Here is a 21,659-nt window from a genome sequence, read left to right as displayed (position 1 = left end):
TTTGATAGTTATTTTATCTTTATGCGATGTGATTAAGCGGGATGTGAAGCATACGTTCGTTGACCGCCAGCTCCAACTGTCACGATTGGAAACTTCTGCGATGACGATTCTTGTACTGACTGACGCCAACTATTGCAAAACTTGATGTTAATTTTCTCGAATTGAATTCAGTCAGCCTTGTCTTATGCGATTCTTATCCTTGACATAGCAAAAATGGTTTCCTTTTGGTTTTTCTTGTTTCTCTGCACTGTAATCACTAATCCCTTACATAGTAGACCTACACGGCAACAAAAAGTACTGTTTTGGTGAAATTATGATTTATGCACGATTTGTAAGTGTCAAGACTTATGACTTATGTTACCGTGGATCTCTTGATGAGACAAAGCTATGCTGAGTTATAAAAGAATTTGCTGAGTCAAATGTATGCAGCACTTTAGAACAACCTGCTTACATCACATATCGTACCTTGAGTCAACTTAGCCAATTTGGCGCCGGCTGGGAGAGGCCGTTTGGGTGTGGGGTGATACCCGTCCGCGCGCGGGTAAATGTCGGTTTTCGCGGTCGCCGGCTTTGTTTTCGGATCCAATCCTATCAAATAGGTAAGTTCATGTACCTTTGTTTACTGTATCAGACCTTGTCGCACTTCGGAGTCATCTGAAACCATGCGTCAGGATGGTCGCTGGCTCATTCCGATGCGGGTTGGACGGATTTTTTACTTTTGATTGTTGTTGAGGTTGTTTGGCGTACAAGCTCTTTGTCTTATAAATAGTGATATCGAGTGTAACTTGCCAACCGAACGTTTTTATGAGGCTCTCACCTCCCAATGCTGTTTCCACGTACTGTGCTGTGTGCATCATTTTAAGGTCAGTCCATGACTTGAAGAAAATTTGGAAATTGTATAAAAAGTCAGTCCATGGTGCTTGTCATGAGGAGATGAGGAGCATTCACCTACAGCCAGACAGTAGTCTTATGGTGAGGCCACTAGTACAAAGGTTCTAAAATTGTCCCAGGATTGTGTGAATCCATGGTCATTTGCACCCATTAAATACCTGATCCTAGTGCCCAAACTACAAAAATGCACTTTATGCTGAATGTGTGTAGCATGGACAGAGACATTGGGACTGATCCTGCTTCTCCTCAAAGGAAAGATGGCATTTGTTTGGAGGAGGTTGGAGGAGCACAGAGTGCATCAAATCTGCTCAAAGTCTGCTGTCATGCCACATAAATGTTTTTTTAGAGAGGGTATCAGCTGACTGCAGGACAATTCAACCCAACCCAAAAATTTTGGCATGCTGACAGCAAATAATGCTGAATCCTGGGTTCACTGAAAAATACATCCTTAAAAATGCAAAGGTATGTGATATTTATGCCTTATATGAAGATAAAACTATAAAGAATGGCTTCAAATCTCACCTACTGACATAAATTTATGCACCTATCATTTGCTTCTGTTAAGTGACAACAAATAGAGACGTGAATAAGCCATGCCACAAACCCCTAACACAGCCGCCTCCAAGCTCCTCTGAAAAAACACCTTGCACTCTAGAAGAGGCTCAGAGTGAGCTTTGAGGAGCTTCAAGGAGGTTGTGGGAGCCATAGGGATGATCAGATTGATTTGGAGAAGCTTTGAGGAGACAAGAGAGGCAATATAAACAGGCCTATTCAAGCAAAATTTTTAGTGGATGTATAACTTGAGTCTGAGTGCAAAGAGTTTGGCATGCGGTTTTTGTTTTGTTTTTTTGTTTTCTTTTTCTGTGCACAGTGTATACCAAACTCAGACCACGTCAACTTTGAATGAATTTTTAGCTTGAGTTGTGTCTGAAAATGTCTTTGAAACATGTCAGCTTAGAGATCTGCCATGTTTTGAAGACTGACCCATCACACTTTACAGAATATTTTGGTAATGTTTGACCAGGAGCTTAAGACTAGCATGGCATGCATTGTTTAGTTCATTAGTGATCCTTTCTGGGTAGAGGTGAAAAAGCTGTTTGAACAGGAATTCATTTCCTATGGTCTAGGGCAGGGATTAAGCATTGGGAATATAGCTGCTGCTGGTGCAGGGCTCTCAATCTGTAATTAAGTATTAATGTTCAGATCTGTATTCAGACAAAACTCGCCATAAGTCATACTTGTATGTCATGGCAAGCAACAACACAGGGATGAGACAGTGTTTGAAGTGGCTTTGATGCGGGTTGATCCCATATATCCTGGGTTTCAGGGATTTTGGAAGCTACTGTGACATCTCATGAGGCTGAGCTTCATTGAGTTGATATTGTATGTGTTTTGGTTTAATTGCTGCTAACCCTGACTTCCAAGACTTTCTAGTGTGTTTGGTATACAGTAAAGCAGAGTATGTGCCTTACTTACATATATGGGAGACTACATAACACTAAACTTGCATTCTGTTTGCAGTGTGAGAGCTACCAATTCTGTTACTGACTGAAATACCTTGCTTACATGGAAATAGCTTAAGGCTGTTGTAAAAAATAATAAAAGAGTAGATGCTGTGTATTTTTTATGTTAGCATTTCTAGTCTCAAGATTTCTACTCATTGTAAAACCCATCTCATGAGAATGTGCTTTCCATCATCTATAGAACATTTCTGATTTGAAAAACTAAGTTATGGCTGCATTACACATAGTAAGGTTTTAATAATTTATCAAGCATGTGTTGAAGACTTTAAATTGGATTATGTTGGCCTTTTCACTGTGTATCGGGTACTAAAATCATACAGCTGCTCATTGTGAGACCCATAGTTCACTAGATGCTTCCTATTATCTAAAATTTGTTGTTTTTGTTTAGAAACCTTGGGCTTAACTGACTGCCTACTACACTGCTTAACTAACTGACAAGACTAACATGTACAAGTTCTTTGATATAGGTTGTGTTAGCCTATGCACCTTGCATCAGGCAACACTGCTTATCTGCAGAATTATTTTGGCCATTGTTGTGTGTGCTCACAATGGCTGTGTTTTTTCTTGATCCTGCTCTGTTGCATGATCTGATGGTATCATGCACCTGTTCTAGTGTTGCCAAGTGCTGTTGGGGCGTCCAGAGCTATGCAGACCCTGTCACTTGTTGCATAGTTGTCTCCCAAGTCGGGTGCATGCTAAGGTTCTGAACACTAGTTATGTGTTCAGTCCCATCATAAGTATGGAGATTAGTGCAGTTTACCTGTGCCAGCTGGCCCTGTGTCTTGTTCCCATATGATTATTACTGCTGCCTGCCTGCTTTCCCAGGACATCTGCATCTCTGTCGTGATTGTCCGTGTTTTGGTCACAGATCTATGTATGTCTTGATCCTGGTTGCTTTGTGTCTGCTATGCCTCGGTTAAGTCGCGGGCTCCCAGTGTGTTCTCACCAGTCCTTTTTTGTCATGTCTCAGTGAAGCTCATGTCTGGTTCTTTGCTGTCTCCATGGCTTGATGTTGCACATGTCTGCCTCTTAGCTGTCCCCCATCTTAGTGCTGGTCATCTCAGCATCACACCTATGGTCCTCCCAACATCCTGGCTGCATCAGTGTATCAGTGCTTGCCTTGGTATGTCCCTGATGTGTCCCAGCTCTGTCCATGTCGCGGCACCAGTTGTCTTCCCCTCCCCTCCCCCATTCCCACCAGCAGTCTTCTGCGTGCCCCCATCCCCACTCACGGTCGTCCCCCCTTCGCCCCGGTCCCCGCTGCCATCTTACCGCACCCGTTTTCTATCGACTCCCTCCCCCTCCCTCCGTTCACGGCCGCCACCGACCTGTCCCCACGGCTAGTGTCCTGAGCCCCGCTCAGCGGCGACCGCTGGTGCCCGCTGACAAGCGTCTGGGCTCCGGCAGCGCCAGCTTCGCCGCCCTGGTGCCGGCCGGCGGCGCCCCCCGGCTGCAGCCGCCCGCCGCCCCACCGCCAGCCATGCCGCTGGTCAGCCGCGCGCGCGTCTACGCAGAGGTCAACTTGCACCGGCCGCGTGACTACTGGGACTACGAGTCGCACGTGGTGAACTGGGGGTACGTGCCGGCGACGGCGGGGGGGGGGGGGGGGGCTTGTGGGGAAGGTGACGTTGAGGGATCAGCTACTGACATTGCTGTGGGTGGATCATCCTGATGAGAATGATGCGCCCTGTGGTCTTGGATTCGGGCGTATTATTGATGTCTCCCATAAGCTTCGCGAGAGTAGGTGGACTGCATCACTCAATTTCTCAATAAAAATAACTGTGCTGATAAGTCTTAAAGTTGGCTTGGTTTTCTAGCTCAGGTGTGATTTTTGTCTGAACTCAGCTGCATGGGCTCAGTAAACCATGTCATATTTGGGCACCTGAATATAAGATAAGGTCGTTACCTCGTCTTGTGGTAGATCGTGGGGATTTTGGCTTCCATTGCAATCAACTGAGTGATAAATGTCCTTTTCCAGCCAACAAGATGATTATCAACTGGTTCGCAAGCTGGGTCGGGGAAAGTACAGTGAAGTGTTTGAGGCAATTAACATCAACAACAATGAAAAATGTGTCGTGAAAATATTGAAGGTAAGTAATGTGTGGATAAGGCATAAGGTAAAGCTATACAAGCGCGTGGTTGCAGGTTCCACCACGAATCATCTTGCTCATAGTCTTAGCCAGCCTCGCTACATGAGATCTCTTAACGAACCCAGCCTCCTACTGCCCTCCAGAATACACAGTGCAGCGCGTCGCTCCGCAGCCCTGTCCGGATAGCGCCTGTGGTCAGTACCCTGCCGCGGTGAATCCCCGCCCAGCGTGTCACTGGAGCGCGCGCCGCCCGCTGTCCGCGTCCTGTTCGGCTCCTGCTGCGCCACGCTCGGCGCGGTTTGCCCCGGTGGTGCTTTATCAGCCGTGTTTACGTCATGCCAGAGACGATGCCAGGCTGTGTTTCGACCCACCTTAAGACACCCCGGCAGACACGAGTTGGTCGCGTGCCGCCGCGCGTCTTTTGTGCGTGTTCAGGTCATGTGTCGTGCCCTGCGTTCGAAAAATTAAAATGTTTCTATGAACAAAGTTTGCATGACAAATAGTAAAAACAGGTGTTGCTCAAATTCCAGAATGTGTTTCAGCCGTTGAAGGGATCGGGTCCATGAACAAGTTTCTGGATTGTATGATTTACAGTGAAGGGCTTTTGGTAAAGAGGCGATTTCTCGACCCGTTCCAACGAAAGCAACAAGCTTGTTGTCGCTTGTGCAGTGGAAGCCTCGGCTCCCGTGAATATATCGTTAAACGATGAGCAGCACGCATTATTGCGGCTGCCCCTGTAGTGTTTTTGCGTCTTGAGGTTCTCATGAAAGTGAAAACGGTGCATACGGAACAGCAAGAAAGTTATGACAAAAGCATTAGCATGATTCCTTGTAAGAATGGTGGGCGTTACTATCCGCTTGCAGCACATGGCCGCGGCGTGCGCGCCGGGTGCCCGTCTGGCCCCTCCCGGCCGGTGCCCGGCGCCTCCGCTCATGCGCCGGACGCGGCGGTGGTCCGGGCGGTCCGCGCTGGCCAGATGCGGGGCCCGAGTCCGTCCGGGCCCGGCCAGGCAGCTGCCGCAGGCCGCCAATCCGCCAGCACCGCGTGCGGAACGTGGCCCGGGCAGGCGCCGACTGCACTACCTAGCTGAGGATTAGAATATGCGGGCGGACTCGGTGCGGATCTGGACGTCGGCCTGCGCTAGGTATAGTTTTATGGCAGCAGATACGGTTGCCCTACAGCGATTAGATGATGCAGTTATGACCATTGTCACGGCATGTACACTTACCTTTACACCCATCCGTTCCATGTAACTATTTATGACGTTTCTTAATCATTTGGACTTGCCGTGGGCTTGTTGTTTGGACTGTCTGTTGCGAAACGTTGCGCCCCTCTGGTGGCGGGCAGCGCCGGTCCACAGCGGCGCCACGCTTGCCCTCGGGGCCAACTCTGTCGCCGGCCAAGGGAGTCTGACTCGCCGCACTCCTCCCCCAGCCCGTGAAGAAGAAGAAGATCAAGCGCGAAATCAAGATCTTGGAAAACCTGCGCGGCGGTACGAACGTCATCACGCTGCAGGCGGTGGTGAAGGACCCGGTGTCGCGCACGCCGGCGCTGGTCTTCGAGTACGTCAACAACACCGACTTCAAGCAGCTGTATCAGACGCTCAATGACTACGACATTCGGTTTTACCTGTACGAGCTGCTGAAGGTGAGTGCGTGGCGGGAGTGGTGTGCGGTTGGTGGCGTGCTGGGACCGAACACAGTGTCGAACACGGACGCGCCGCCAATGTCGTCGACGACCGCTGCCGGTTAATGTGGGGATGGCTAATTACGGGGTGGACTGGCTGCCCTGTACCGAAGCTGCTTCTTAACAGCCCCTCAAAGACGTGCCACGTCGCCCACGCCTCCCGCTGCAGGGGAACCCTCACGATCCCGCCACCGTGAACGCTTGACGTGTGTAGAGAGAGCGGGACACCGCCCCAGCAGCGGGAGCGGCGCCTGACGGCTGGGTGTGTCACGGCGTCTGTGGCCGTTCCCCAGGCGCTCGACTACTGCCACAGCATGGGCATCATGCACCGGGACGTGAAGCCCCACAACGTGATGATCGACCACGAGAACCGCAAGCTGCGCCTCATCGACTGGGGCCTGGCGGAGTTCTACCACCCGGGCCAGGAGTACAACGTGCGTGTCGCCTCGCGCTACTTCAAGGGCCCCGAGCTGCTCGTCGACTACCAGGTGAGCGGCCGGCGGCCGGTGTCTGCCGCGGCTGGACGGTGGGTGGCGCTGGAGGCCTGGGAGGCTCGTCGCCTGGTGTGACCTGGCGCGCGCGGACGGCGACCCGGCGAGCGTCGGTGATGACCTGCGGCTGGTGCTCGTGACCTCCTCGCGTCTGCATGCATGTTGCTGGCCTGACGTGACCTGCACGGGTGTGGCTGGCGGCCCAGTGAGCGACTCTGGTGACCTGGTGCTCTGCTCTGTTGATGGCGCGGCTGGTGACCCAGCGAGCGGCACTTGTGACCTGGTGCTCTGCTCTGGTGACATCGCGACCTGACGATGTCGCGGTTGTGGCCAATGGCTGGCGTCGGCATCGGGACCTTCGAAGGCATGTCGGGAGCTCTCATTGACCTGAGGGCAGCCGCAAGTGTCTTGACGCCGGGCTTGGCTACGAGTGGTTTTCGACGTTCTCCTTATCAGTGGGCCTGACGGCTAGCCACGCTGCTGTGCGTGATTGTGACGCAGACGCCGACGGTGAGGGGCGGGTGACGTCATACAGCCTCAGCAGCTGAGCACGTCCTTAAACCCAGCTGACGGCGAGGACTGACGACGCCGCTGACCAGAGCAGTTACGCGCTGCGAGAAAAGCGGCAGCAGTCTGCATGTCGACGTCGCGACCGCCTCTCTGCCCTGAAATCTGGCAAACGCTAGACGATGAGCTCACTGGATACTGGCCTCAAGCCGGCCAGACGGAGATGGCGACCAGTGTCCCGTACCCGATCTTGCCAGGCGTACAGTACAGGTGCTGGAAAAAGCTTGCTGGCGCCGCCGCTTTCTTGGTGGTGTAGAACTCACGCCCCCCCCCCCCCCCCCACAGCATCCTTCCCCCCCCCCTCTCACAGCCCCCTCCCCCCCCCCCCCACCGCTGGCTGTCATCTGGAACGACTGGAACGACTCCTGTGTGGGCGACTGACCGTCCGCCGGCGACTTCTTCCCACAGATGTACGACTACTCGCTGGACCTTTGGTCGCTTGGCTGCATGTTGGCCTCGATGATCTTCAGGAAGGAGCCGTTCTTCCACGGCCATGACAACTACGACCAGCTGGTGCGGATAGCTAAGGTGTTGGGCACCGAGGAGCTGTTCGAGTACCTGGACAAGTACCAGATCGAGCTGGATCCACGCTTCAACGATATTCTCGGCAGGTGGGTGATCAGGGCGTAGTGAGCCGAGATGCTGCCCATTGGCACACCAAAATTTCGGTAAAGCTGGCGCAAACACGCCTGAGATATGTGCACAATTCGCCCCCTCCCCACCCCCCTCCCACACCTTCAAGTAAAAAAACACTCAGATATGGTGGATTTTCTACGATTTCGACTGGTTTCGAATGTGAGCACTGTGAGTCTCCGCTGCGTTGACTCCTTTCAGTGGATGGGGAGCACGTGTGGGCCAGAACCGCGCAGCACAACTGCGCGAACGCACGGAGTCTGTGCCCATTCGCCTCTCGTGCACGCAACAGCAGATCCCATGGGTGCGCCGCGCCCTGTTCCGTCCGTCACCATGTAGCGGCGCCCCAGATCAGTTGTCGAGGGCGGCTACACCAGCGATGCCCCCCCGTCGCTAGGCACTCGCGCAAGCGCTGGGAGCGGTTCGTGCACGCCGACAACCAGCACCTGGTGTCGGCCGAGGCGCTCGACTTCCTCGACAAGCTGCTGCGCTACGACCACCAGGAGCGGCTGACGGCCCGCGAGGCCATGGAGCACCAGTACTTCTGTGAGTGGCGTCCGTCGCCCGGGGCGGGCGGGCGCACCTGTGCCCGGTCGCGGCACGGTGCTGTGGTGGCTCTGTTTGTCATCGGACCTTTTATGGGGGCGGCTGGGAAGCGCGAGGAGGGCCAGCACAGCTCATTGGCTATGCGCCTTATGTAGAAAATGTGAAGGTTAAAGGCTTAAAGGCAGACCTTGTGATATGAAGGTCGCGTCTCTGTTGATCTGGCCAGGCCTGTGGCGTTCGTTACGGACTGGTTTACGAGGGGCTGACTCTTAGCCCGGAACGCCTGAACAGGTCAATCATTGACATTGCTTTCTACGAATGACTTCGCGTTGCGGCAGATCGACAACGAAAACTCGGACGACAAACATCGAATGCGCAGCCCGAGGCCGCGTCCAAACTTGTCTGTCGTTTCTGCTCCCGGGATGTGCTGTTAGATGGCGCTTCTTGCCAAACGTGGCGCCTGTCTAGGCCTGCCACTCATCGGCGGTCGCTGCTGGCCGCCCGTGCCTGTCGTCTGAATGGCGCTGATCGCGGTGCTCTGTCAATATTGCGAGATTCGTCGGGCACATTTCCTGTATGCGGCATTCCTATCCAATCTCGGAAAAGTCCCGATTGGCTGTCTCGCGGTGAGTCCACGTCATGCCGCCGCCGAGGACAATGTCCGCCGCTCTGAACTCTATCTCTGATATATTGACACGTGACGGGCTCATGCCAGCGCCACAAACCGGTCTGGCGGCCGAGATTGTGGCGTGTTGGCACGCGGCATTCATACCTGCTTATTTAACACCCATTTCGAATGGCTTTTGGGAGCACGGCTAAATCGCCCCACCCGGCCGGCTGGTCTCTTGCGTCCACACACACACTCTCTCACGCCTTGCGCATCCAGCCGCCGGCTCCGTGGAATCGGCTGTCGCGTGCGCGGCTGAATCCCGCTTACTTGATTATTTATGGCGCATTATTGGAAGGGTTTCCTGTAATGCTGCGTTTAGCGACTATGAGTATTAATGAATGTATGAAAGTTGTTGCTCTTGTTGTGCATGGGGCCATATATTTCCGGAATATCTATTTGCGGGTTGGTGGTGTTTGCGTGTGGGCCAGGGTAGTCGTGTAAAGGAAGTGACTGCATTTTACCAAGTTTCGGTTTTCGCTACGGCCTTTTATGATGCATCGGAGAGCCGCAGTAGAGCCTTGCCGTTATTTTCAGCAGGCTGGTGAGGCCGTGAATAGCGTATGAAGGATTCGTAGCTTCCCAGCTGTCACCAAGTGGATAAAGTGACGTTCTTGATGCAGACATTGTGACTATGACAACCGTTAACCAGGCTCAGCTCTCCACGCCCGTCTCCTCGCTCTGTCCTCCTCTCCCTTCTCTTTACTCCCGTCTCCTCTCTCTGTTCCTCGCTCCCGTCTCTCCTCGCTCTGTCCCCCTCGCCCGTCTCCTCGCTTTGTCCTCCATTCTCGTCTCCTCACTCCCGTCTCCTCGCTCTGTTCTCCACTCCCGTCTCCTCCTTATGTCCTCCGTCCCCATATCATCGCTCTATCCTCCAATTCCGTCTCCTCACTGTCCGCCACGCCTTGTGTCCCCACTCAAGCTCCAAATCCCCGCCGCCGTCGGGTTTCGAACCCGCGCCGCCCGTGGGCTGACGCGCGCCTCGTCCCGGCAGACCCGATCGTGAAGGACTCGGCGCGCCAGCAGTCGATGTCGTCGTCGCCGACGTCACTGTCGGGCGCAGCCGGTGGCGGCCTGCCCAGCTCGCCGGTCATGTCGCCGGCCGCGCCGTCGCCGGCCGCTGCTGGCCAGTGAGCCGCGCTGGCCGCGTGTGTCGGCACCCGTTGTGGCCCTGCGTCGGGCCCGTGTGAGCCGGGGCCGCGCTGCGTGCGGCCCTGGCCGGCTGATGCCGCCACGCGGCTGCCTCCGCCGCCGGAGCTGATGATGAGTCCGGCTCGGCGGCTGCCGCGACTCCGGCTCCGTGGAGAGCAGCCGGCCAACTGATCACGGCCGGGAAGGAGCTGTGGTGGTGTGGTAAGACGGCGGTCGCAACAGCTGCGAAACCTCCCGGCAGCGTCGAAGGGTGAGGCGAGACCCGGGACAGTTTGGTGCAACGTTAGCGACAGGTTCCTGTGAGGACTGGGTGCGGTGCGATCGGCCCCGCGACAAGGGGATAGATTACGGGACATCGTGGCGTAGGGGGAGAGGTTGGTAGCCATCACACCATGGCGGGACGAGTTCGGGCCTCTGCTGGGCGCAGCGGGACGAGCCTGGCCTCTGCTGGGCACGGCCCAACGAGCCTGGGCTCTGCTGGGCACAGCGGGACAGGTCTCGGGGTGGCCCGGTACCGTGGAACAGCGCGTGCCGGGCGGCGATGTGTTACGTGTGCTGACGCACCTCACCTGCCACTGTTCTCGGGGGCATAGTGTTCGCACGGACCGGGCTCTCTTCAGCGCCGAGGTTCGTGCCGAGTTTTGAACGCGAGCGGGGTTACGTTCCGGCTGGTGTTGTGCTGCGTCGCGCGTGCGCATGCGTGCGGCGTTTTCACGTGCGTGAGAACTGTAGTCTGTTGTGAGCTGGCATGCGCGCCGGGGAGTTCTGAGTTGTGATGGAGGCGGTAGTCGGTCGGGTGTTCGGTTACGTGGAACCTGTGTCGATCGCCTTTGCAGAGGTGGCGAATGCCGCTGGCTTGCGCGTGTTGTGAAGTCTGGCGAGGGTCCGCGACCTGCCAGGACGGTGTGAAAGTCTGCCTGCTCATGAGCTACCGCGCCCTGGGCTCCGCGGGGTCCGGGCGGGTCGGCAGACCTCCGGTTGCATTGCTCCGTGTACTCATAACGAGAGTATTTAACATTCTCCATCAGTTGTGTTGATCGTGTCTCACTTGTGTCAGCTGCAGCTAATACAAGATGCAATGGACCTCGTGCGAGCGGCGTGTGCGGTTTGTCCGGTGAGACGAACTCTCCAAGGTTAAAAGTGCTCCGAGCAGTTTAATGTTTAGACGCTGCGCCCCGCTTGTAGACATGAGTTGAGAGTGCGGTGGTTTACCCTCGTTTCTGGGTCAGCGGCCCGTAAGGGTCACGTGGAGGCCACCGTCGAATCACGGCGGGAAATTGTGAGGCTGTGTACTGCGGCAGCCATTAATACTGGTCACGCGCTTCTGGAATGCTGTTCACATGACGTGGGGTCAATGGTCGAAGTAACCGGCCGCTTACTTGCCAGGGACTAAGGCATTCTGAATCGGAAAGAAGCTCTCGAGCCAGCTGTAATTCGCCCCGGGCGACTGATCAGATGTTTGCGCGTACTAATTTCCATGCTTACAAGCATTCTGTTTCTCCAATTAAATGCAACGGTAACGCCGACTTCCCCGCATCCTGGACCGGGCAAGGTCGCATGGCTTCTACTGGACCGCTCGGGTAGAGTGGAGACGCCGGGCGCCGTTGGTCCGTTAGCTTCCCTGCGCCGGGTCTGGGCGCCACGTCAATTTGTTCCACGGCGAGTGCCGGCGCGGTTACGGCGGCGCGCTGCGACGTTGCCGGGGTGAGCTTGTGCCACTGTTGGGTTGATACAGGTGCGTGAGGAGGGCATGTGGGCGTGTGCGTTTAATATTGTGATAGTCGTGTAAATACATTTGTAATTGTTGCTGAAGACAAGTGAGATCTTTAAAGCCACAAAATCTGTAGGTAGGCGCTAGTTTGTGCGTGGGGGTTGTGTCACAAAAGGGCATTAGTGTACTAAACATTGATGTCAGCAGCTGTGTTAGAATGCTTGCATCAAGTTCAGCACTATTAGGTTGACCTGATTTTCTACAATGTTCTCAATACAATACATGGTTGTCATTAAGTAGTAATCAAGGTTTTGTGTGGAATGGCTGGTGCGCTCAGTGTTGGTGTAATGTAACATTCAGAGTATTGTCATTGTAGGCTGCAACTCTAAATAATGAAAACTAGCATGAAACTTAGACAGTATTGGTATCAGTGTGCATGTTTAAGCTTCTAGCACATTTTTTCACCTCTATGATAGCAAGAAGGGCAATGAAGAGTGTTACTGCACCTGCCAATTGATCAGTTCTTTAGTGACATGGTATGTCCACAATATGTCAGCTACAAAACTGTCATGCTCTTCAATCATTGGCCCTTACTTTGGTATGTGGTATAGTGGGTTTGGCACTGGTCATGCCAACTTCGAGGTTTTGGCACAAATGTTGTTAGATTGGCAGCCGTTCTGCTCTGTTCATATCTATTCTTGATGTATGCCACTGCTGGATCTAAAGGAGTGGGGAAACAGGTGGATATTACTGAAGGTATTAGAAAAATAAGTTGTCTGTTTTAGTGGCTCAGCTGGCTAGAGCACCTGCCTTCCAATGCATTTTTTAGAGCTCTGATTTCACAAATATGTCTTCCCAAAAAGTACAATTTGATTATTTTGTAGATTTATATAATAGCTGTTAGGTGTTATCACATCTCTAGAGATGGTTTTGCTAGTATGTGCTGTATATAGGGGTTCTGCCCTCCATCCTATTTTATAGCAATGCACAGTGTTAACCCCATTTGGTTTAAGGGCTACCTTGTTGACTGGTGGTAGGTGGTGAGAGGTCTCCCTCTTTGCCTTTTGCATGCCTTTTCATGCCCCCCCCCCCACTCCCAACTGACCTGGTTTTTTTAATAAATTTATTCCAAAGGGCTTGCATGGGTGACTTCGGGCTCAGAGTATCCGCTAAGCATAGCTTGTTGCGTGTACCCCGAACCCACCACCCAAGTCCCAAGTCGTGCGGTCCAGTTCAACGGATAGTTTTGCCTCCACCCTTTTGCCAGACAGGACTGCGGAGGTCGTGGCCGGTTGCCAGCTAACCTTTCCATGTCAGTTGGGTCAAACAATGCGCCCACTCCGGGATTCGTACTCAGTGCCGCAGGATTAAGAGCCCAGCATCTTTCCCCTAGACCACGGAGGCAACTTTTTTTCTTCTTTTTTTGTTCAGAATCTGGACAAATAATTTACCCGCCTATCCTCTCCATAGCCATTTGGTATCATAGCATGCCTCCAACACCCCAATTTCCTTATTCTGAGCATCCTGGCCAGCTAGCTAGCCCTAAAGTCTGGCAAGAAGTGACCTAGCTTGCTATATAAAGTCCCATTTCACTGCCAGCTCCCTCATGATGAATCTCAGTGACCAGGAAAGTAACCCCAAGACTGGGTTATTTTCCAAGACTGCATTTGCATCTGGAGCTCTCTGAGCAACCCACAGGCTCTTGGGAAAATATTGGTCCTATTAACAGAATGCACATCTATCTCTCAGCATGGCATCCATGCATTGGTGGCAGGCATGCTAGTGCCTTTGGATTTTAGGATCTCTGTCACACTCAGTGTTTTGGTACTGAGTTGTTTTCCTGGAGTTGCCTTCCCCTGGGCAGCACAGCCTCTGTTATCCAGCATTAGTTTATGCTCAAGCTAGTTGGGACCATGGTGTGACAAGCATATGAGCTCATGATAAATGTGTGGATGTGAACATAGGTAACTGTCTTTCAACAATCAATGTATTTTGTGTGTGAACAGCAATGCACAGTAATAAATGATTCTTAAGAATCTGATTTGAACCAGACTCAACCTAACTCGACTTTGTTGTAGTCTGTTTCAGTCAGTCACCTGTCTAGTTTACCAGCCATGGCCATGGTTGGTGACCACCAGAGTTCTCGGCCTAATGTGGCCCTCATCTCAGGCATCACTGGACAGGTTTGTACCTTTCTGAAGGCTTGCCTGTTGTGTATGGCACAACAAAATTCTGCAATGTGAACAATTATGCTTGGCTTTCAGATGTCCCTGCTCATGAGCTCCACCACTCCTTCTGTTGTAATGACTGTGGATAAGGCTCTGAATGAGAGCATTAGTTATTTGCTATTTAAACCTTTTTCATCTCTTGCCAGGATGGATTGTTGAGCACCAATGCGCCCCATATATCATGTATCATCTCCCAGTGTTGATGGAATAAACCCACAGAAGACCTCCAGATGAACACTTTCCCACTGGTAGATCTGTATCTTGACGTGCAGGGGATGATGGCAGATTCGGCATCATTCAGACGCTGATATCGGCGCTCATTGACCTGTGCAGGATGGATCGTACCTGGCCGAGCTTCTGCTCTCGAAGGGCTACGAGGTGCACGGCATCATCCGACGCTCCAGCTCCTTCAACACGTCGCGCATCCGCCACTTGTACGAGGACCCGCTCGCGTTCAAACAGGGCAAGGACTTTCAGCTGCATTATGGCGACCTCACTGACTCCACCTGTCTGGTGAAGCTCATACACAAGATCAAGCCCTGTGAGGTGTACAACCTGGGAGCCCAGAGCCATGTCAAGGTGAGGACGAGTACGGCAGCAAACCCGGGTGTAACGTCATGTTTCCCAGAGTGTTTTCAATAAGCAGGTTTATAGGTACCTTTTGAGGCAACTGTCATTGATCGCACTGAGAATAATTTGTGCTTGTGAGAACTACATTAAGGCCTATTGACTGAGAGAGGGCGATAGCGCGCACGCGCGCGGGAGAGAGAGAGAGAGAGAGAGAGAGAGAGAGAGAGAGAGAGAGAGAGAGAGAGATAGAGATAGAGAGAGAGAGAGAGGAGAGAGAGAGAGAGAGAGAGAGAGAGAGAGAGAGAGAGAGAGAGAGAGATAGAGAGAGAGAGAGGAGAGAGAGAGAGAGAGAGAGAGAGAGAGAGAGTTTTACAGCACCAGTTGTTTTGTGTCTGGTGTACCACCCAGGTTGATGTGGGCTTATCTGGCCCAATTCTCCATCAGCTACACTAATCAGAATACCTGACTGGGTCCGGCCGGCAGGTGTCGTTCGACCTGTCTGAGTACACGGCCGAGGTGGACGCGCTGGGCGTGGTCCGGCTGCTGGACGCCGTGCGCTCGTGCGGCATGGACAAGTCGGTGCGCTTCTACCAGGCGTCCACCTCCGAGCTGTACGGCAAGGTGGTGGAGACGCCGCAGACCGAGACCACGCCGTTCTATCCGCAATCGCCGTACGGTGAGCACGCCGGCCCGCCAATAGGACAGGAGGGGACAGCACAGCACAGCACAGCACATGTCCTGTGTGCCACCCGACCCAACCCGACCCGACTTGACTCGACCCGACCCGACCTGACCCGACATGGCCTGACCAGATCAGATCAGATCCGACCTGACCTGACCTGACCTGACCTGACCTGACCTGACCTGACCTGGCCTGACCTGGCCTGGCCTGGCCTGGCCTGGCCCGACCCGACCCGACTGGAGATGGAATGAGACGAGACCGGGGCGGGACGCGAAATGTCAAGGGAACAGGAGATGGGACGGGGAGATCACTCAGTTTGCGCGGCTCCACACAACATGAGTTACAATAATAATGACACCTGCCTAGTCACAGCATAGCATAGCATAGCGGCGATCGGGCTGCACGCTGGCTTCACGCAGGCGTAGGCTGTACTCGCGCCCCGAGCCGCACCGGCCGGAGGCTGACGGCTGACGTATGCGCTTGGATGCGTCCGCGATTCAGGCTTCAGGCGGTATTTCCGAGAGCCGTCGCGAGGTCGTGGTGGGTGGGCAGGTGGCGGCCGCTCGCTCCGCCGTTATCAAAAGTGCAAACAGTTTTCCTGCGCGGAACGGCCGATAGGCCGCTATTGTCCCGCTCTGGGCGGCAAACCGCCGGGAGCGGGACGGTCCGGGTGTGTGCAGGGTTGTGAGTGGCTCACACCACTGGCTCGGCTCAGCGTGCAGGGGTGTCGCACATATGCTTTCGGTGCGGATATCAGGACTCCGCCTGGGCCGTTCAGCGGCGTGGGCGCCCTCCCCTCCTGCCGCCCCTCTTCACCCACCCACGGATGGAATGTGAGAGCACAGGTGCGCCTGCTGCCGCGGACCACTCTCCCGACAGCTGGACGGACGTGCACGGCTGTTGAGCACGCTGGCCAGACAGAGGGCCGGGCGGCAGTGACAGAGCTATGCAGCTGTGTGGCTCACATGGCAGGCACGCGTTGCTGCAACGGCGCGGGGACCGACCGAGGGACCGTCAGTAGGGGGGCGGGGCAGACTGCTGAGGAGATGCGCTCATGCCGTGGCTGGTGTCCACTTCCCGTCCGACCGATTCCGGCGATGGGCGGCAGCGGCGGATTCGGTGCTGGCCGCGGCGGTTGAGCCGATTCTGCCGTCCCACAGGCTGCGCCAAGCTGTACGCCTTCTGGATCTGCAAGGTGTACCGCGAGGCGTACAACATGCACATCTCCAACGGGATCCTGTTCAACCACGAGTCTCCGCGCCGAGGTGGGCATGGGTGCTGACCTCTCACGTTGCCGGCGCCCGCGCTGAGCCCGACGCTGGCAGGGATTTGTTGGTTGGATCGGTTCAGGTCCCGTCATATCCGCGTGTGAAATTGGATGCGGCCGCATTCTGGGGAGACACGTTGAACGGCATGCGAATTGATTCGCATTGTATGTTGGTATGGCCCATCTGGTGTATGTATGCATAGAATGCATTGCAGTGAATCGCACTGACCTCGCAGCGTACGGGTGCAGCATTCTGACCAGTGCTGCCATGCCGCGAGCGACCTCAGAACCTGTGCTTGCGTTGCTCGCCGCCAGGCGAGACGTTCGTGACGCGCAAGATCACCCGCTGCGTGGCCAAGATCAAGCTCGACCAGATGGAGGCGTTTGAGCTGGGTAACCTGGATGCCAAGCGAGACTGGGGCCACGCCAAGGACTACGTGGAGGTGGGACTGGCGTACGGATGTGTGGCGCACAAACTGTGGGGCATGGCTCATGTTCTTATGGAGTCAGACCACGCGAATTAAATATGCAGTTTTTCTTCACTATTTTAGGTCTACATCATACAGGTTTGTTAATCCCCTGCTTAATTTCCCCTGGTAGGTTCCTTGTCAATGTAATTCCCTATGTGCTGTGTCATTCTTTTCCACATGCTGATTGGTGTCCTCCGCGGCTGCTGTGTGCGTGCCGTTTGACGGGATGGTCTGTTGCAGGCCATGTGGAAGATGATGCAGCTGGATAGTCCGCAGGACCTGGTCATCTCCACCGGGGAGGTGCACAGCGTGCGCGAGTTTGTGGAGGCGGCGTTCGCCGAGGTGGGTCTATCCACCGGCCTTTACCACTTCTCTGAAGGGGAACAGCAGGCTAGACAATCTGAAAATCACACACGAAAGCGCGTGGGCCATGCACTACTTGCTTTCAAATGCTCTTAGCTTTCATTCATTGTCTAAAAATCAAAGGTGTGATAAGACTGACTTCTCATTTCATACACTCAGGCCTGCGATGTGATTTTAAAACATTGAGGCCTACCTACTGGCCTGGTGCTTTGCCCCTCCCTCCTCTCCCCCCCCCCCCCCCCCCAGATTGTCATTGGGGCATTACCATAACCTCCCTCCACACTTACAAATCTGTGTTGGGCCCGAATCCCGCCACCGGCGCGGGACCTCCAGCTGCACCGCGCGCTCTTCGAGCCCGGCCGCCGGCGCCCCTCCGTGACCTGTGGCGCCACCTGGCCAGATCGATCGCGCCATCGTGTGGGAGGGCTCCGGCGAGAGCGAGGTCGGCAAGGAGGCCGACACGGGCATTGTGCGCGTCCGCGTCAACCCCAAGTTCTACCGGCCGGCCGAGGTGGAGTTCCTGCAGGGCGACTGCTCCAAGGCCAAGTCCCTGTTTGAGTGGAAGCCGCAGTATGACTTCAAGGTGAGACTTGGTGAGGTCGAGGTGGGGCGAGGCAGCACGACTTCAAGGTGAGACTTGGTGAGGTCAGGGTGAGGTGAGGCAGCACGACTGCAAAGCCACAGAGTGGACGCTTTGGTCCGGGGAGACTTAGAGGCTTGTGCCGACACCTGCCCCCGATCATTTGAGACCATGTGCTCACATGAAGGTGTGTATTGTCAGTTTTGTGTACAGATACTGACCGTACATACCTGTGGGGTTGGCGCCCTTCGCCCCTATTTGACTGAGGGTATATCCGGTTTGTCTCACTGGTAGGCGTGTGCACTGCATTTCGGTTTCCAGCGTCGTGTTGGGCCTCTGGGTTAGACCTACGACCATCCCCAACCCCTATATTCATCCATATCCCCTGTAATCATCCCATCCTTATAGTTATCCCCATCCCCTATCCTTATCCAAATCATCCCATCACCTACAATCATCTGTCACCTATAATTATCCCCATCTCATATAATCATTCCCATCCCTTATTATCATCACCATCCCCTATGATCATCCTCATTCGCTGTCATCATATCCATGGGGATGGTTATCCCTATTTATGGCTCCATGGCATCCTCTGTAGCAATGGCTGTCCTTGACCATTCTTGTCAGGATGGCTGTTTCTTGTTTTACTGTGGGGGTCGTGGTGCTTATCAGGATGTCCGTCCTTGTTTCGTTTTTTGGTTGCTTTTTCTGTCTCTTAAGTCTGATCCTTTTGAGTGGATGGATTTCTGGAAGCAGAGCTCATATCAACCAGTGCTTCTTGTGTAAACCCTGACCTGTACCTTCCGATCATGAAATTCAGGTTCAGCAGCACAATTTTATGACCGACGCTTAGCTATCGCAACGCACGGTGCGGTCCGCCCCGCCGTCCGGCCTCGTTGACCTTCAGCGACTGCTGCCACCAGCCGGAGGCCCTCCCAGCTGGGGGCTGGGTCGGGATGTTTTTCACGTGTCCCCTGCCATCTGGATGCACTGTGGCGCCCCATCGTGTTGTGTATTCAGGCGGGAGTCTCCGGGCTTGTCGCTGGTCGGGGGTCGTGTTGGAAGTCGTCGTGGCACTCCTGCGTGTCCGCTGTGCTCGTCCGTGCTGGCCCGTGTTGACCTTTTTTAACCTGTGGGGACCCGTTCTGACACTTACTAGCTCGTGCTGCTCCATGTAGACCTATGTTAACCCGTTTTGATCCTTGCTGACCCGTGTTGACATGTGTTAACCCGCGCTGACCCTTGTTTACCCTTCTTGGCCCTTTTAACTTGTGCCGACCCGTGTTGACCTATGTTAACCCATGCTGACCCTTGCTGACCTGTGCTGCTCCGTGTTAGTTCGTGCTGACCGGTGCTGTCCCATTTGAACCCGTGATTAACCGTGCTGACCCATTTCAGCCGTGCTGACTCGTGCTGACCCGTGGCGCCTGTGCCTTCCAGAGCCTGGTCAAGGACATGGTGCAGTCTGACATCGAGCTGTTCCGCAACAACCCAAATGCGTAGTAGCTGTCGGACTCGGCCAGCGGCGGCCGTCCCGGTGGAGACCAGCCGCCACTGCCGGACGGGTCACGGGTCACGCGGGGATTTGGGGAAAGGGGAGGGGCATGGCCTGCTGGTGTCCAGCACTACTGGCACGCACGTGTGCCAATGGCCCCGGCTCAGTATTTCAACGTCCGTGGACGTCTCGGCAGCTGCTGATTGGGCATTGGGTGAAGCAGGTTTTCTGGCGCGATTCTGACGCCCCCTTGGGGTTACTTTCGCTCCCAGCGCGAAGCTGCCACGCTGTTTCGTTTTCAGACATTAAGTATTATCTGCATGTCAAGACTGTGTCGGGTATGAATCCTCTGAAGTCATAGCCCCACCGCGGATGAGAACGGCCGGTGGTCACATTGGTGGTATGCACCTCGGTGTTTTCTGGAACTCTGTCTCAGTTGGGGATCATGTAAACGGATGCATTGACGAGGCCATGTAGTGGTCGACGCCCTCATGTTGCGTTGTTTAATTTGCTTCTGAAAGTAAGCTGTCCCTGTCCCTGGGCTCTAGGGTCGTGCGTCGTGGATTATCTTTCAATCACTTGGATCCCCAAACACGGTTAACTTGTATGTGTCTCGCACACAAACGTGAGCATTCAGTTGCAGTCATGATGTCGCTTTGTTGCGGACCGGGCTTGCCCTGCTATAGCTTCTGGGGAATGTTTAGTGATTAATTTGTTCAGGTTGCTGAAAACATGATAATTTGATTGGTTTCTACCTGCAATCAGCGTCAGTATCTCGGCATGTTTTTCATGGCTTTGAGGTACTAAATTTATGGAAACGTGCGGATTTGTACTTGTGGGTCCTCTTGTTGATTTAGTAGACGTATCACTGTTCATCACGTGAACCTTTGTTACTCATTGGAATGAATCTGCTGGTGCGCGTTTTCGTACTGCGGTACCAGGAGCTTTTGTCCCAAGCTTACCTTTCGGGAGATATTAGTTGTTATTGTTGCACAAGTTTTTTGAAGAGTCGTTTTCACGTTTTTGTTGTCCTTCAGCACTGTATATGCTCGCATTGATATGGTTTCGCCGCTCGTAATGCATTGGTAATCCACTTAGGCCGTGGCAACGGAAAGTGAACATCAGGAGAATATGGGGTCATGCGCAGGGAAGGAAAGCAGGGATGCCTTTGCGTGTTAGGTACCGCATTTGCATATGTGGCAATGTTTAAAGTACATCTGCGGCCGACTCATCCTTGCAAGTGCCTTAAGCGGTCTTTTCTAAATGGAACATATGTGTTGTATGTAGCTCATCGGCTCCGTGTTTCTGTGTTTTCCTTGTTTGTTTTTTAAGACGGCCGCGATGTTATGTGAGTGCATACATTCCGAGCTTCTTCCAATAAATTTATAGCCGCGTTGTGGTTCCGTTTTCATCAGACAGCGAATGGGCTGCACGAGTTAGAGTAGCGTTGCAAGCGCTCATCTTTGGCTTCACGGCCATGATGAACACTGACGTTCTTCCGGCTTCGTTTGGCCCCGCCACCTTCTATTTTTTAAGAATGTTTGCCATACCAATGTTGGATATCGTCAATCAGATGGCCTATACTGGCCCCTCAGTGTTGCGGTTGTAGGCCCGCGCTTGAATCACGAGACCGGCCCGATTTTTGTTTTTTAATTGGATTTAAGAAGATATGGGGGGCCCGGTGAACGTAGATTGTAGATCGCAATGGGGTCAGAATTTGCATTTACATGGCCAGTCCATGTTTATTTGGAGATATTCAGCCCTAGGTCAGAACCGATCAGTGAAAGAAAAAATGGTGCGGCATGGTTTCGAGCATGGACGATCACAAGACGACGCCCTCGTCGCGGTCCCCTTAGGTCGCACGGCGTTGACTGCGATTACCGCGAGGGGGTGGTCAATGTGCGATCGAAAATAAAGACGCATCTAAAAGAAGTACTTTTGAACAATTTAAGACATCGGTTTACCAGTTAAGAAGACAGTCCCGTCGTCAGCTTCATCTGTGCGCTTTGTAGTCTGATGATGGAACGGATTAGCATTTGTAGTA

General features: G+C 53.7%; 2 protein-coding genes across 5 annotated transcripts; both read left to right on the top strand.

The window, feature by feature from the left end:
* The first annotated feature begins 501 nt into the window (after positions 1-501).
* On the top strand, positions 502-11,337 carry LOC119105714 (casein kinase II subunit alpha). Of its 2 annotated transcripts, XR_005095062.1 has the most exons (9): positions 502-599; positions 3,822-3,989; positions 4,393-4,504; positions 5,939-6,151; positions 6,484-6,678; positions 7,657-7,859; positions 8,279-8,427; positions 10,089-10,741; positions 10,772-11,337. XR_005095062.1 is itself a non-coding variant. In XM_037229191.1 (8 exons), exons 2-8 carry the CDS (start codon positions 3,895-3,897, stop codon positions 10,226-10,228), a joined length of 1,107 nt encoding a protein of 368 aa, XP_037085086.1. In that variant the 5' UTR covers positions 502-599; positions 3,822-3,894; the 3' UTR covers positions 10,229-11,337. The 2 variants fall into 2 exon arrangements, 1 of the variants encoding a protein (XP_037085086.1); XM_037229191.1 differs by having other exon boundaries at positions 10,089-11,337.
* Positions 11,338-11,760: 423 nt separating this feature from the next.
* On the top strand, positions 11,761-21,012 carry LOC119105715 (GDP-mannose 4,6 dehydratase). 3 transcript variants are annotated; one of them, XM_037229193.1, is made up of 9 exons: positions 11,761-11,950; positions 14,036-14,140; positions 14,519-14,764; positions 15,239-15,431; positions 16,598-16,702; positions 17,020-17,147; positions 17,415-17,516; positions 17,938-18,120; positions 19,561-21,012. In XM_037229193.1, exons 2-9 carry the CDS (start codon positions 14,072-14,074, stop codon positions 19,621-19,623), a joined length of 1,089 nt encoding a protein of 362 aa, XP_037085088.1. In that variant the 5' UTR covers positions 11,761-11,950; positions 14,036-14,071; the 3' UTR covers positions 19,624-21,012. The 3 variants fall into 3 exon arrangements, with proteins under 3 accessions (XP_037085088.1, XP_037085087.1, XP_037085090.1); XM_037229192.1 differs by having other exon boundaries at positions 11,892-11,981; XM_037229195.1 differs by lacking the exon at positions 11,761-11,950 and adding an exon at positions 12,011-12,093.
* Positions 21,013-21,659: the final 647 nt, after the last annotated feature.

This window comes from Pollicipes pollicipes, unplaced genomic scaffold (assembly GCF_011947565.3).
Source record: "Pollicipes pollicipes isolate AB1234 unplaced genomic scaffold, Ppol_2.1 Scaffold_6138;HRSCAF=7277_pilon_pilon_pilon, whole genome shotgun sequence".
NCBI classification, from domain to species: Eukaryota; Metazoa; Arthropoda; class Thecostraca; order Pollicipedomorpha; family Pollicipedidae; genus Pollicipes; species Pollicipes pollicipes.
Note: the sequence above shows the minus strand (reverse complement) of the source record. Positions and strands in the feature narration are given on the sequence as shown.

Coding starts and splice junctions, on each gene's coding strand:
- LOC119105714 (XM_037229191.1), top strand. CDS start 3,895: ATGCCGCTGGTCAGCCGCGCGCGCGTCTACGCAGAGGTCAACTTGCAC. Junction 4,505..5,938: donor GTGTCGTGAAAATATTGAAG/GTAAGTAATGTG, acceptor CTCCTCCCCCAG/CCCGTGAAGAAGAAGAAGAT. Junction 6,152..6,483: donor ACCTGTACGAGCTGCTGAAG/GTGAGTGCGTGG, acceptor GCCGTTCCCCAG/GCGCTCGACTACTGCCACAG.
- LOC119105715 (XM_037229193.1), top strand. CDS start 14,072: ATGGCCATGGTTGGTGACCACCAGAGTTCTCGGCCTAATGTGGCCCTC. Junction 17,148..17,414: donor ACGCCAAGGACTACGTGGAG/GTGGGACTGGCG, acceptor GGTCTGTTGCAG/GCCATGTGGAAGATGATGCA. Junction 17,517..17,937: donor TGGAGGCGGCGTTCGCCGAG/GTGGGTCTATCC, acceptor CCACCTGGCCAG/ATCGATCGCGCCATCGTGTG.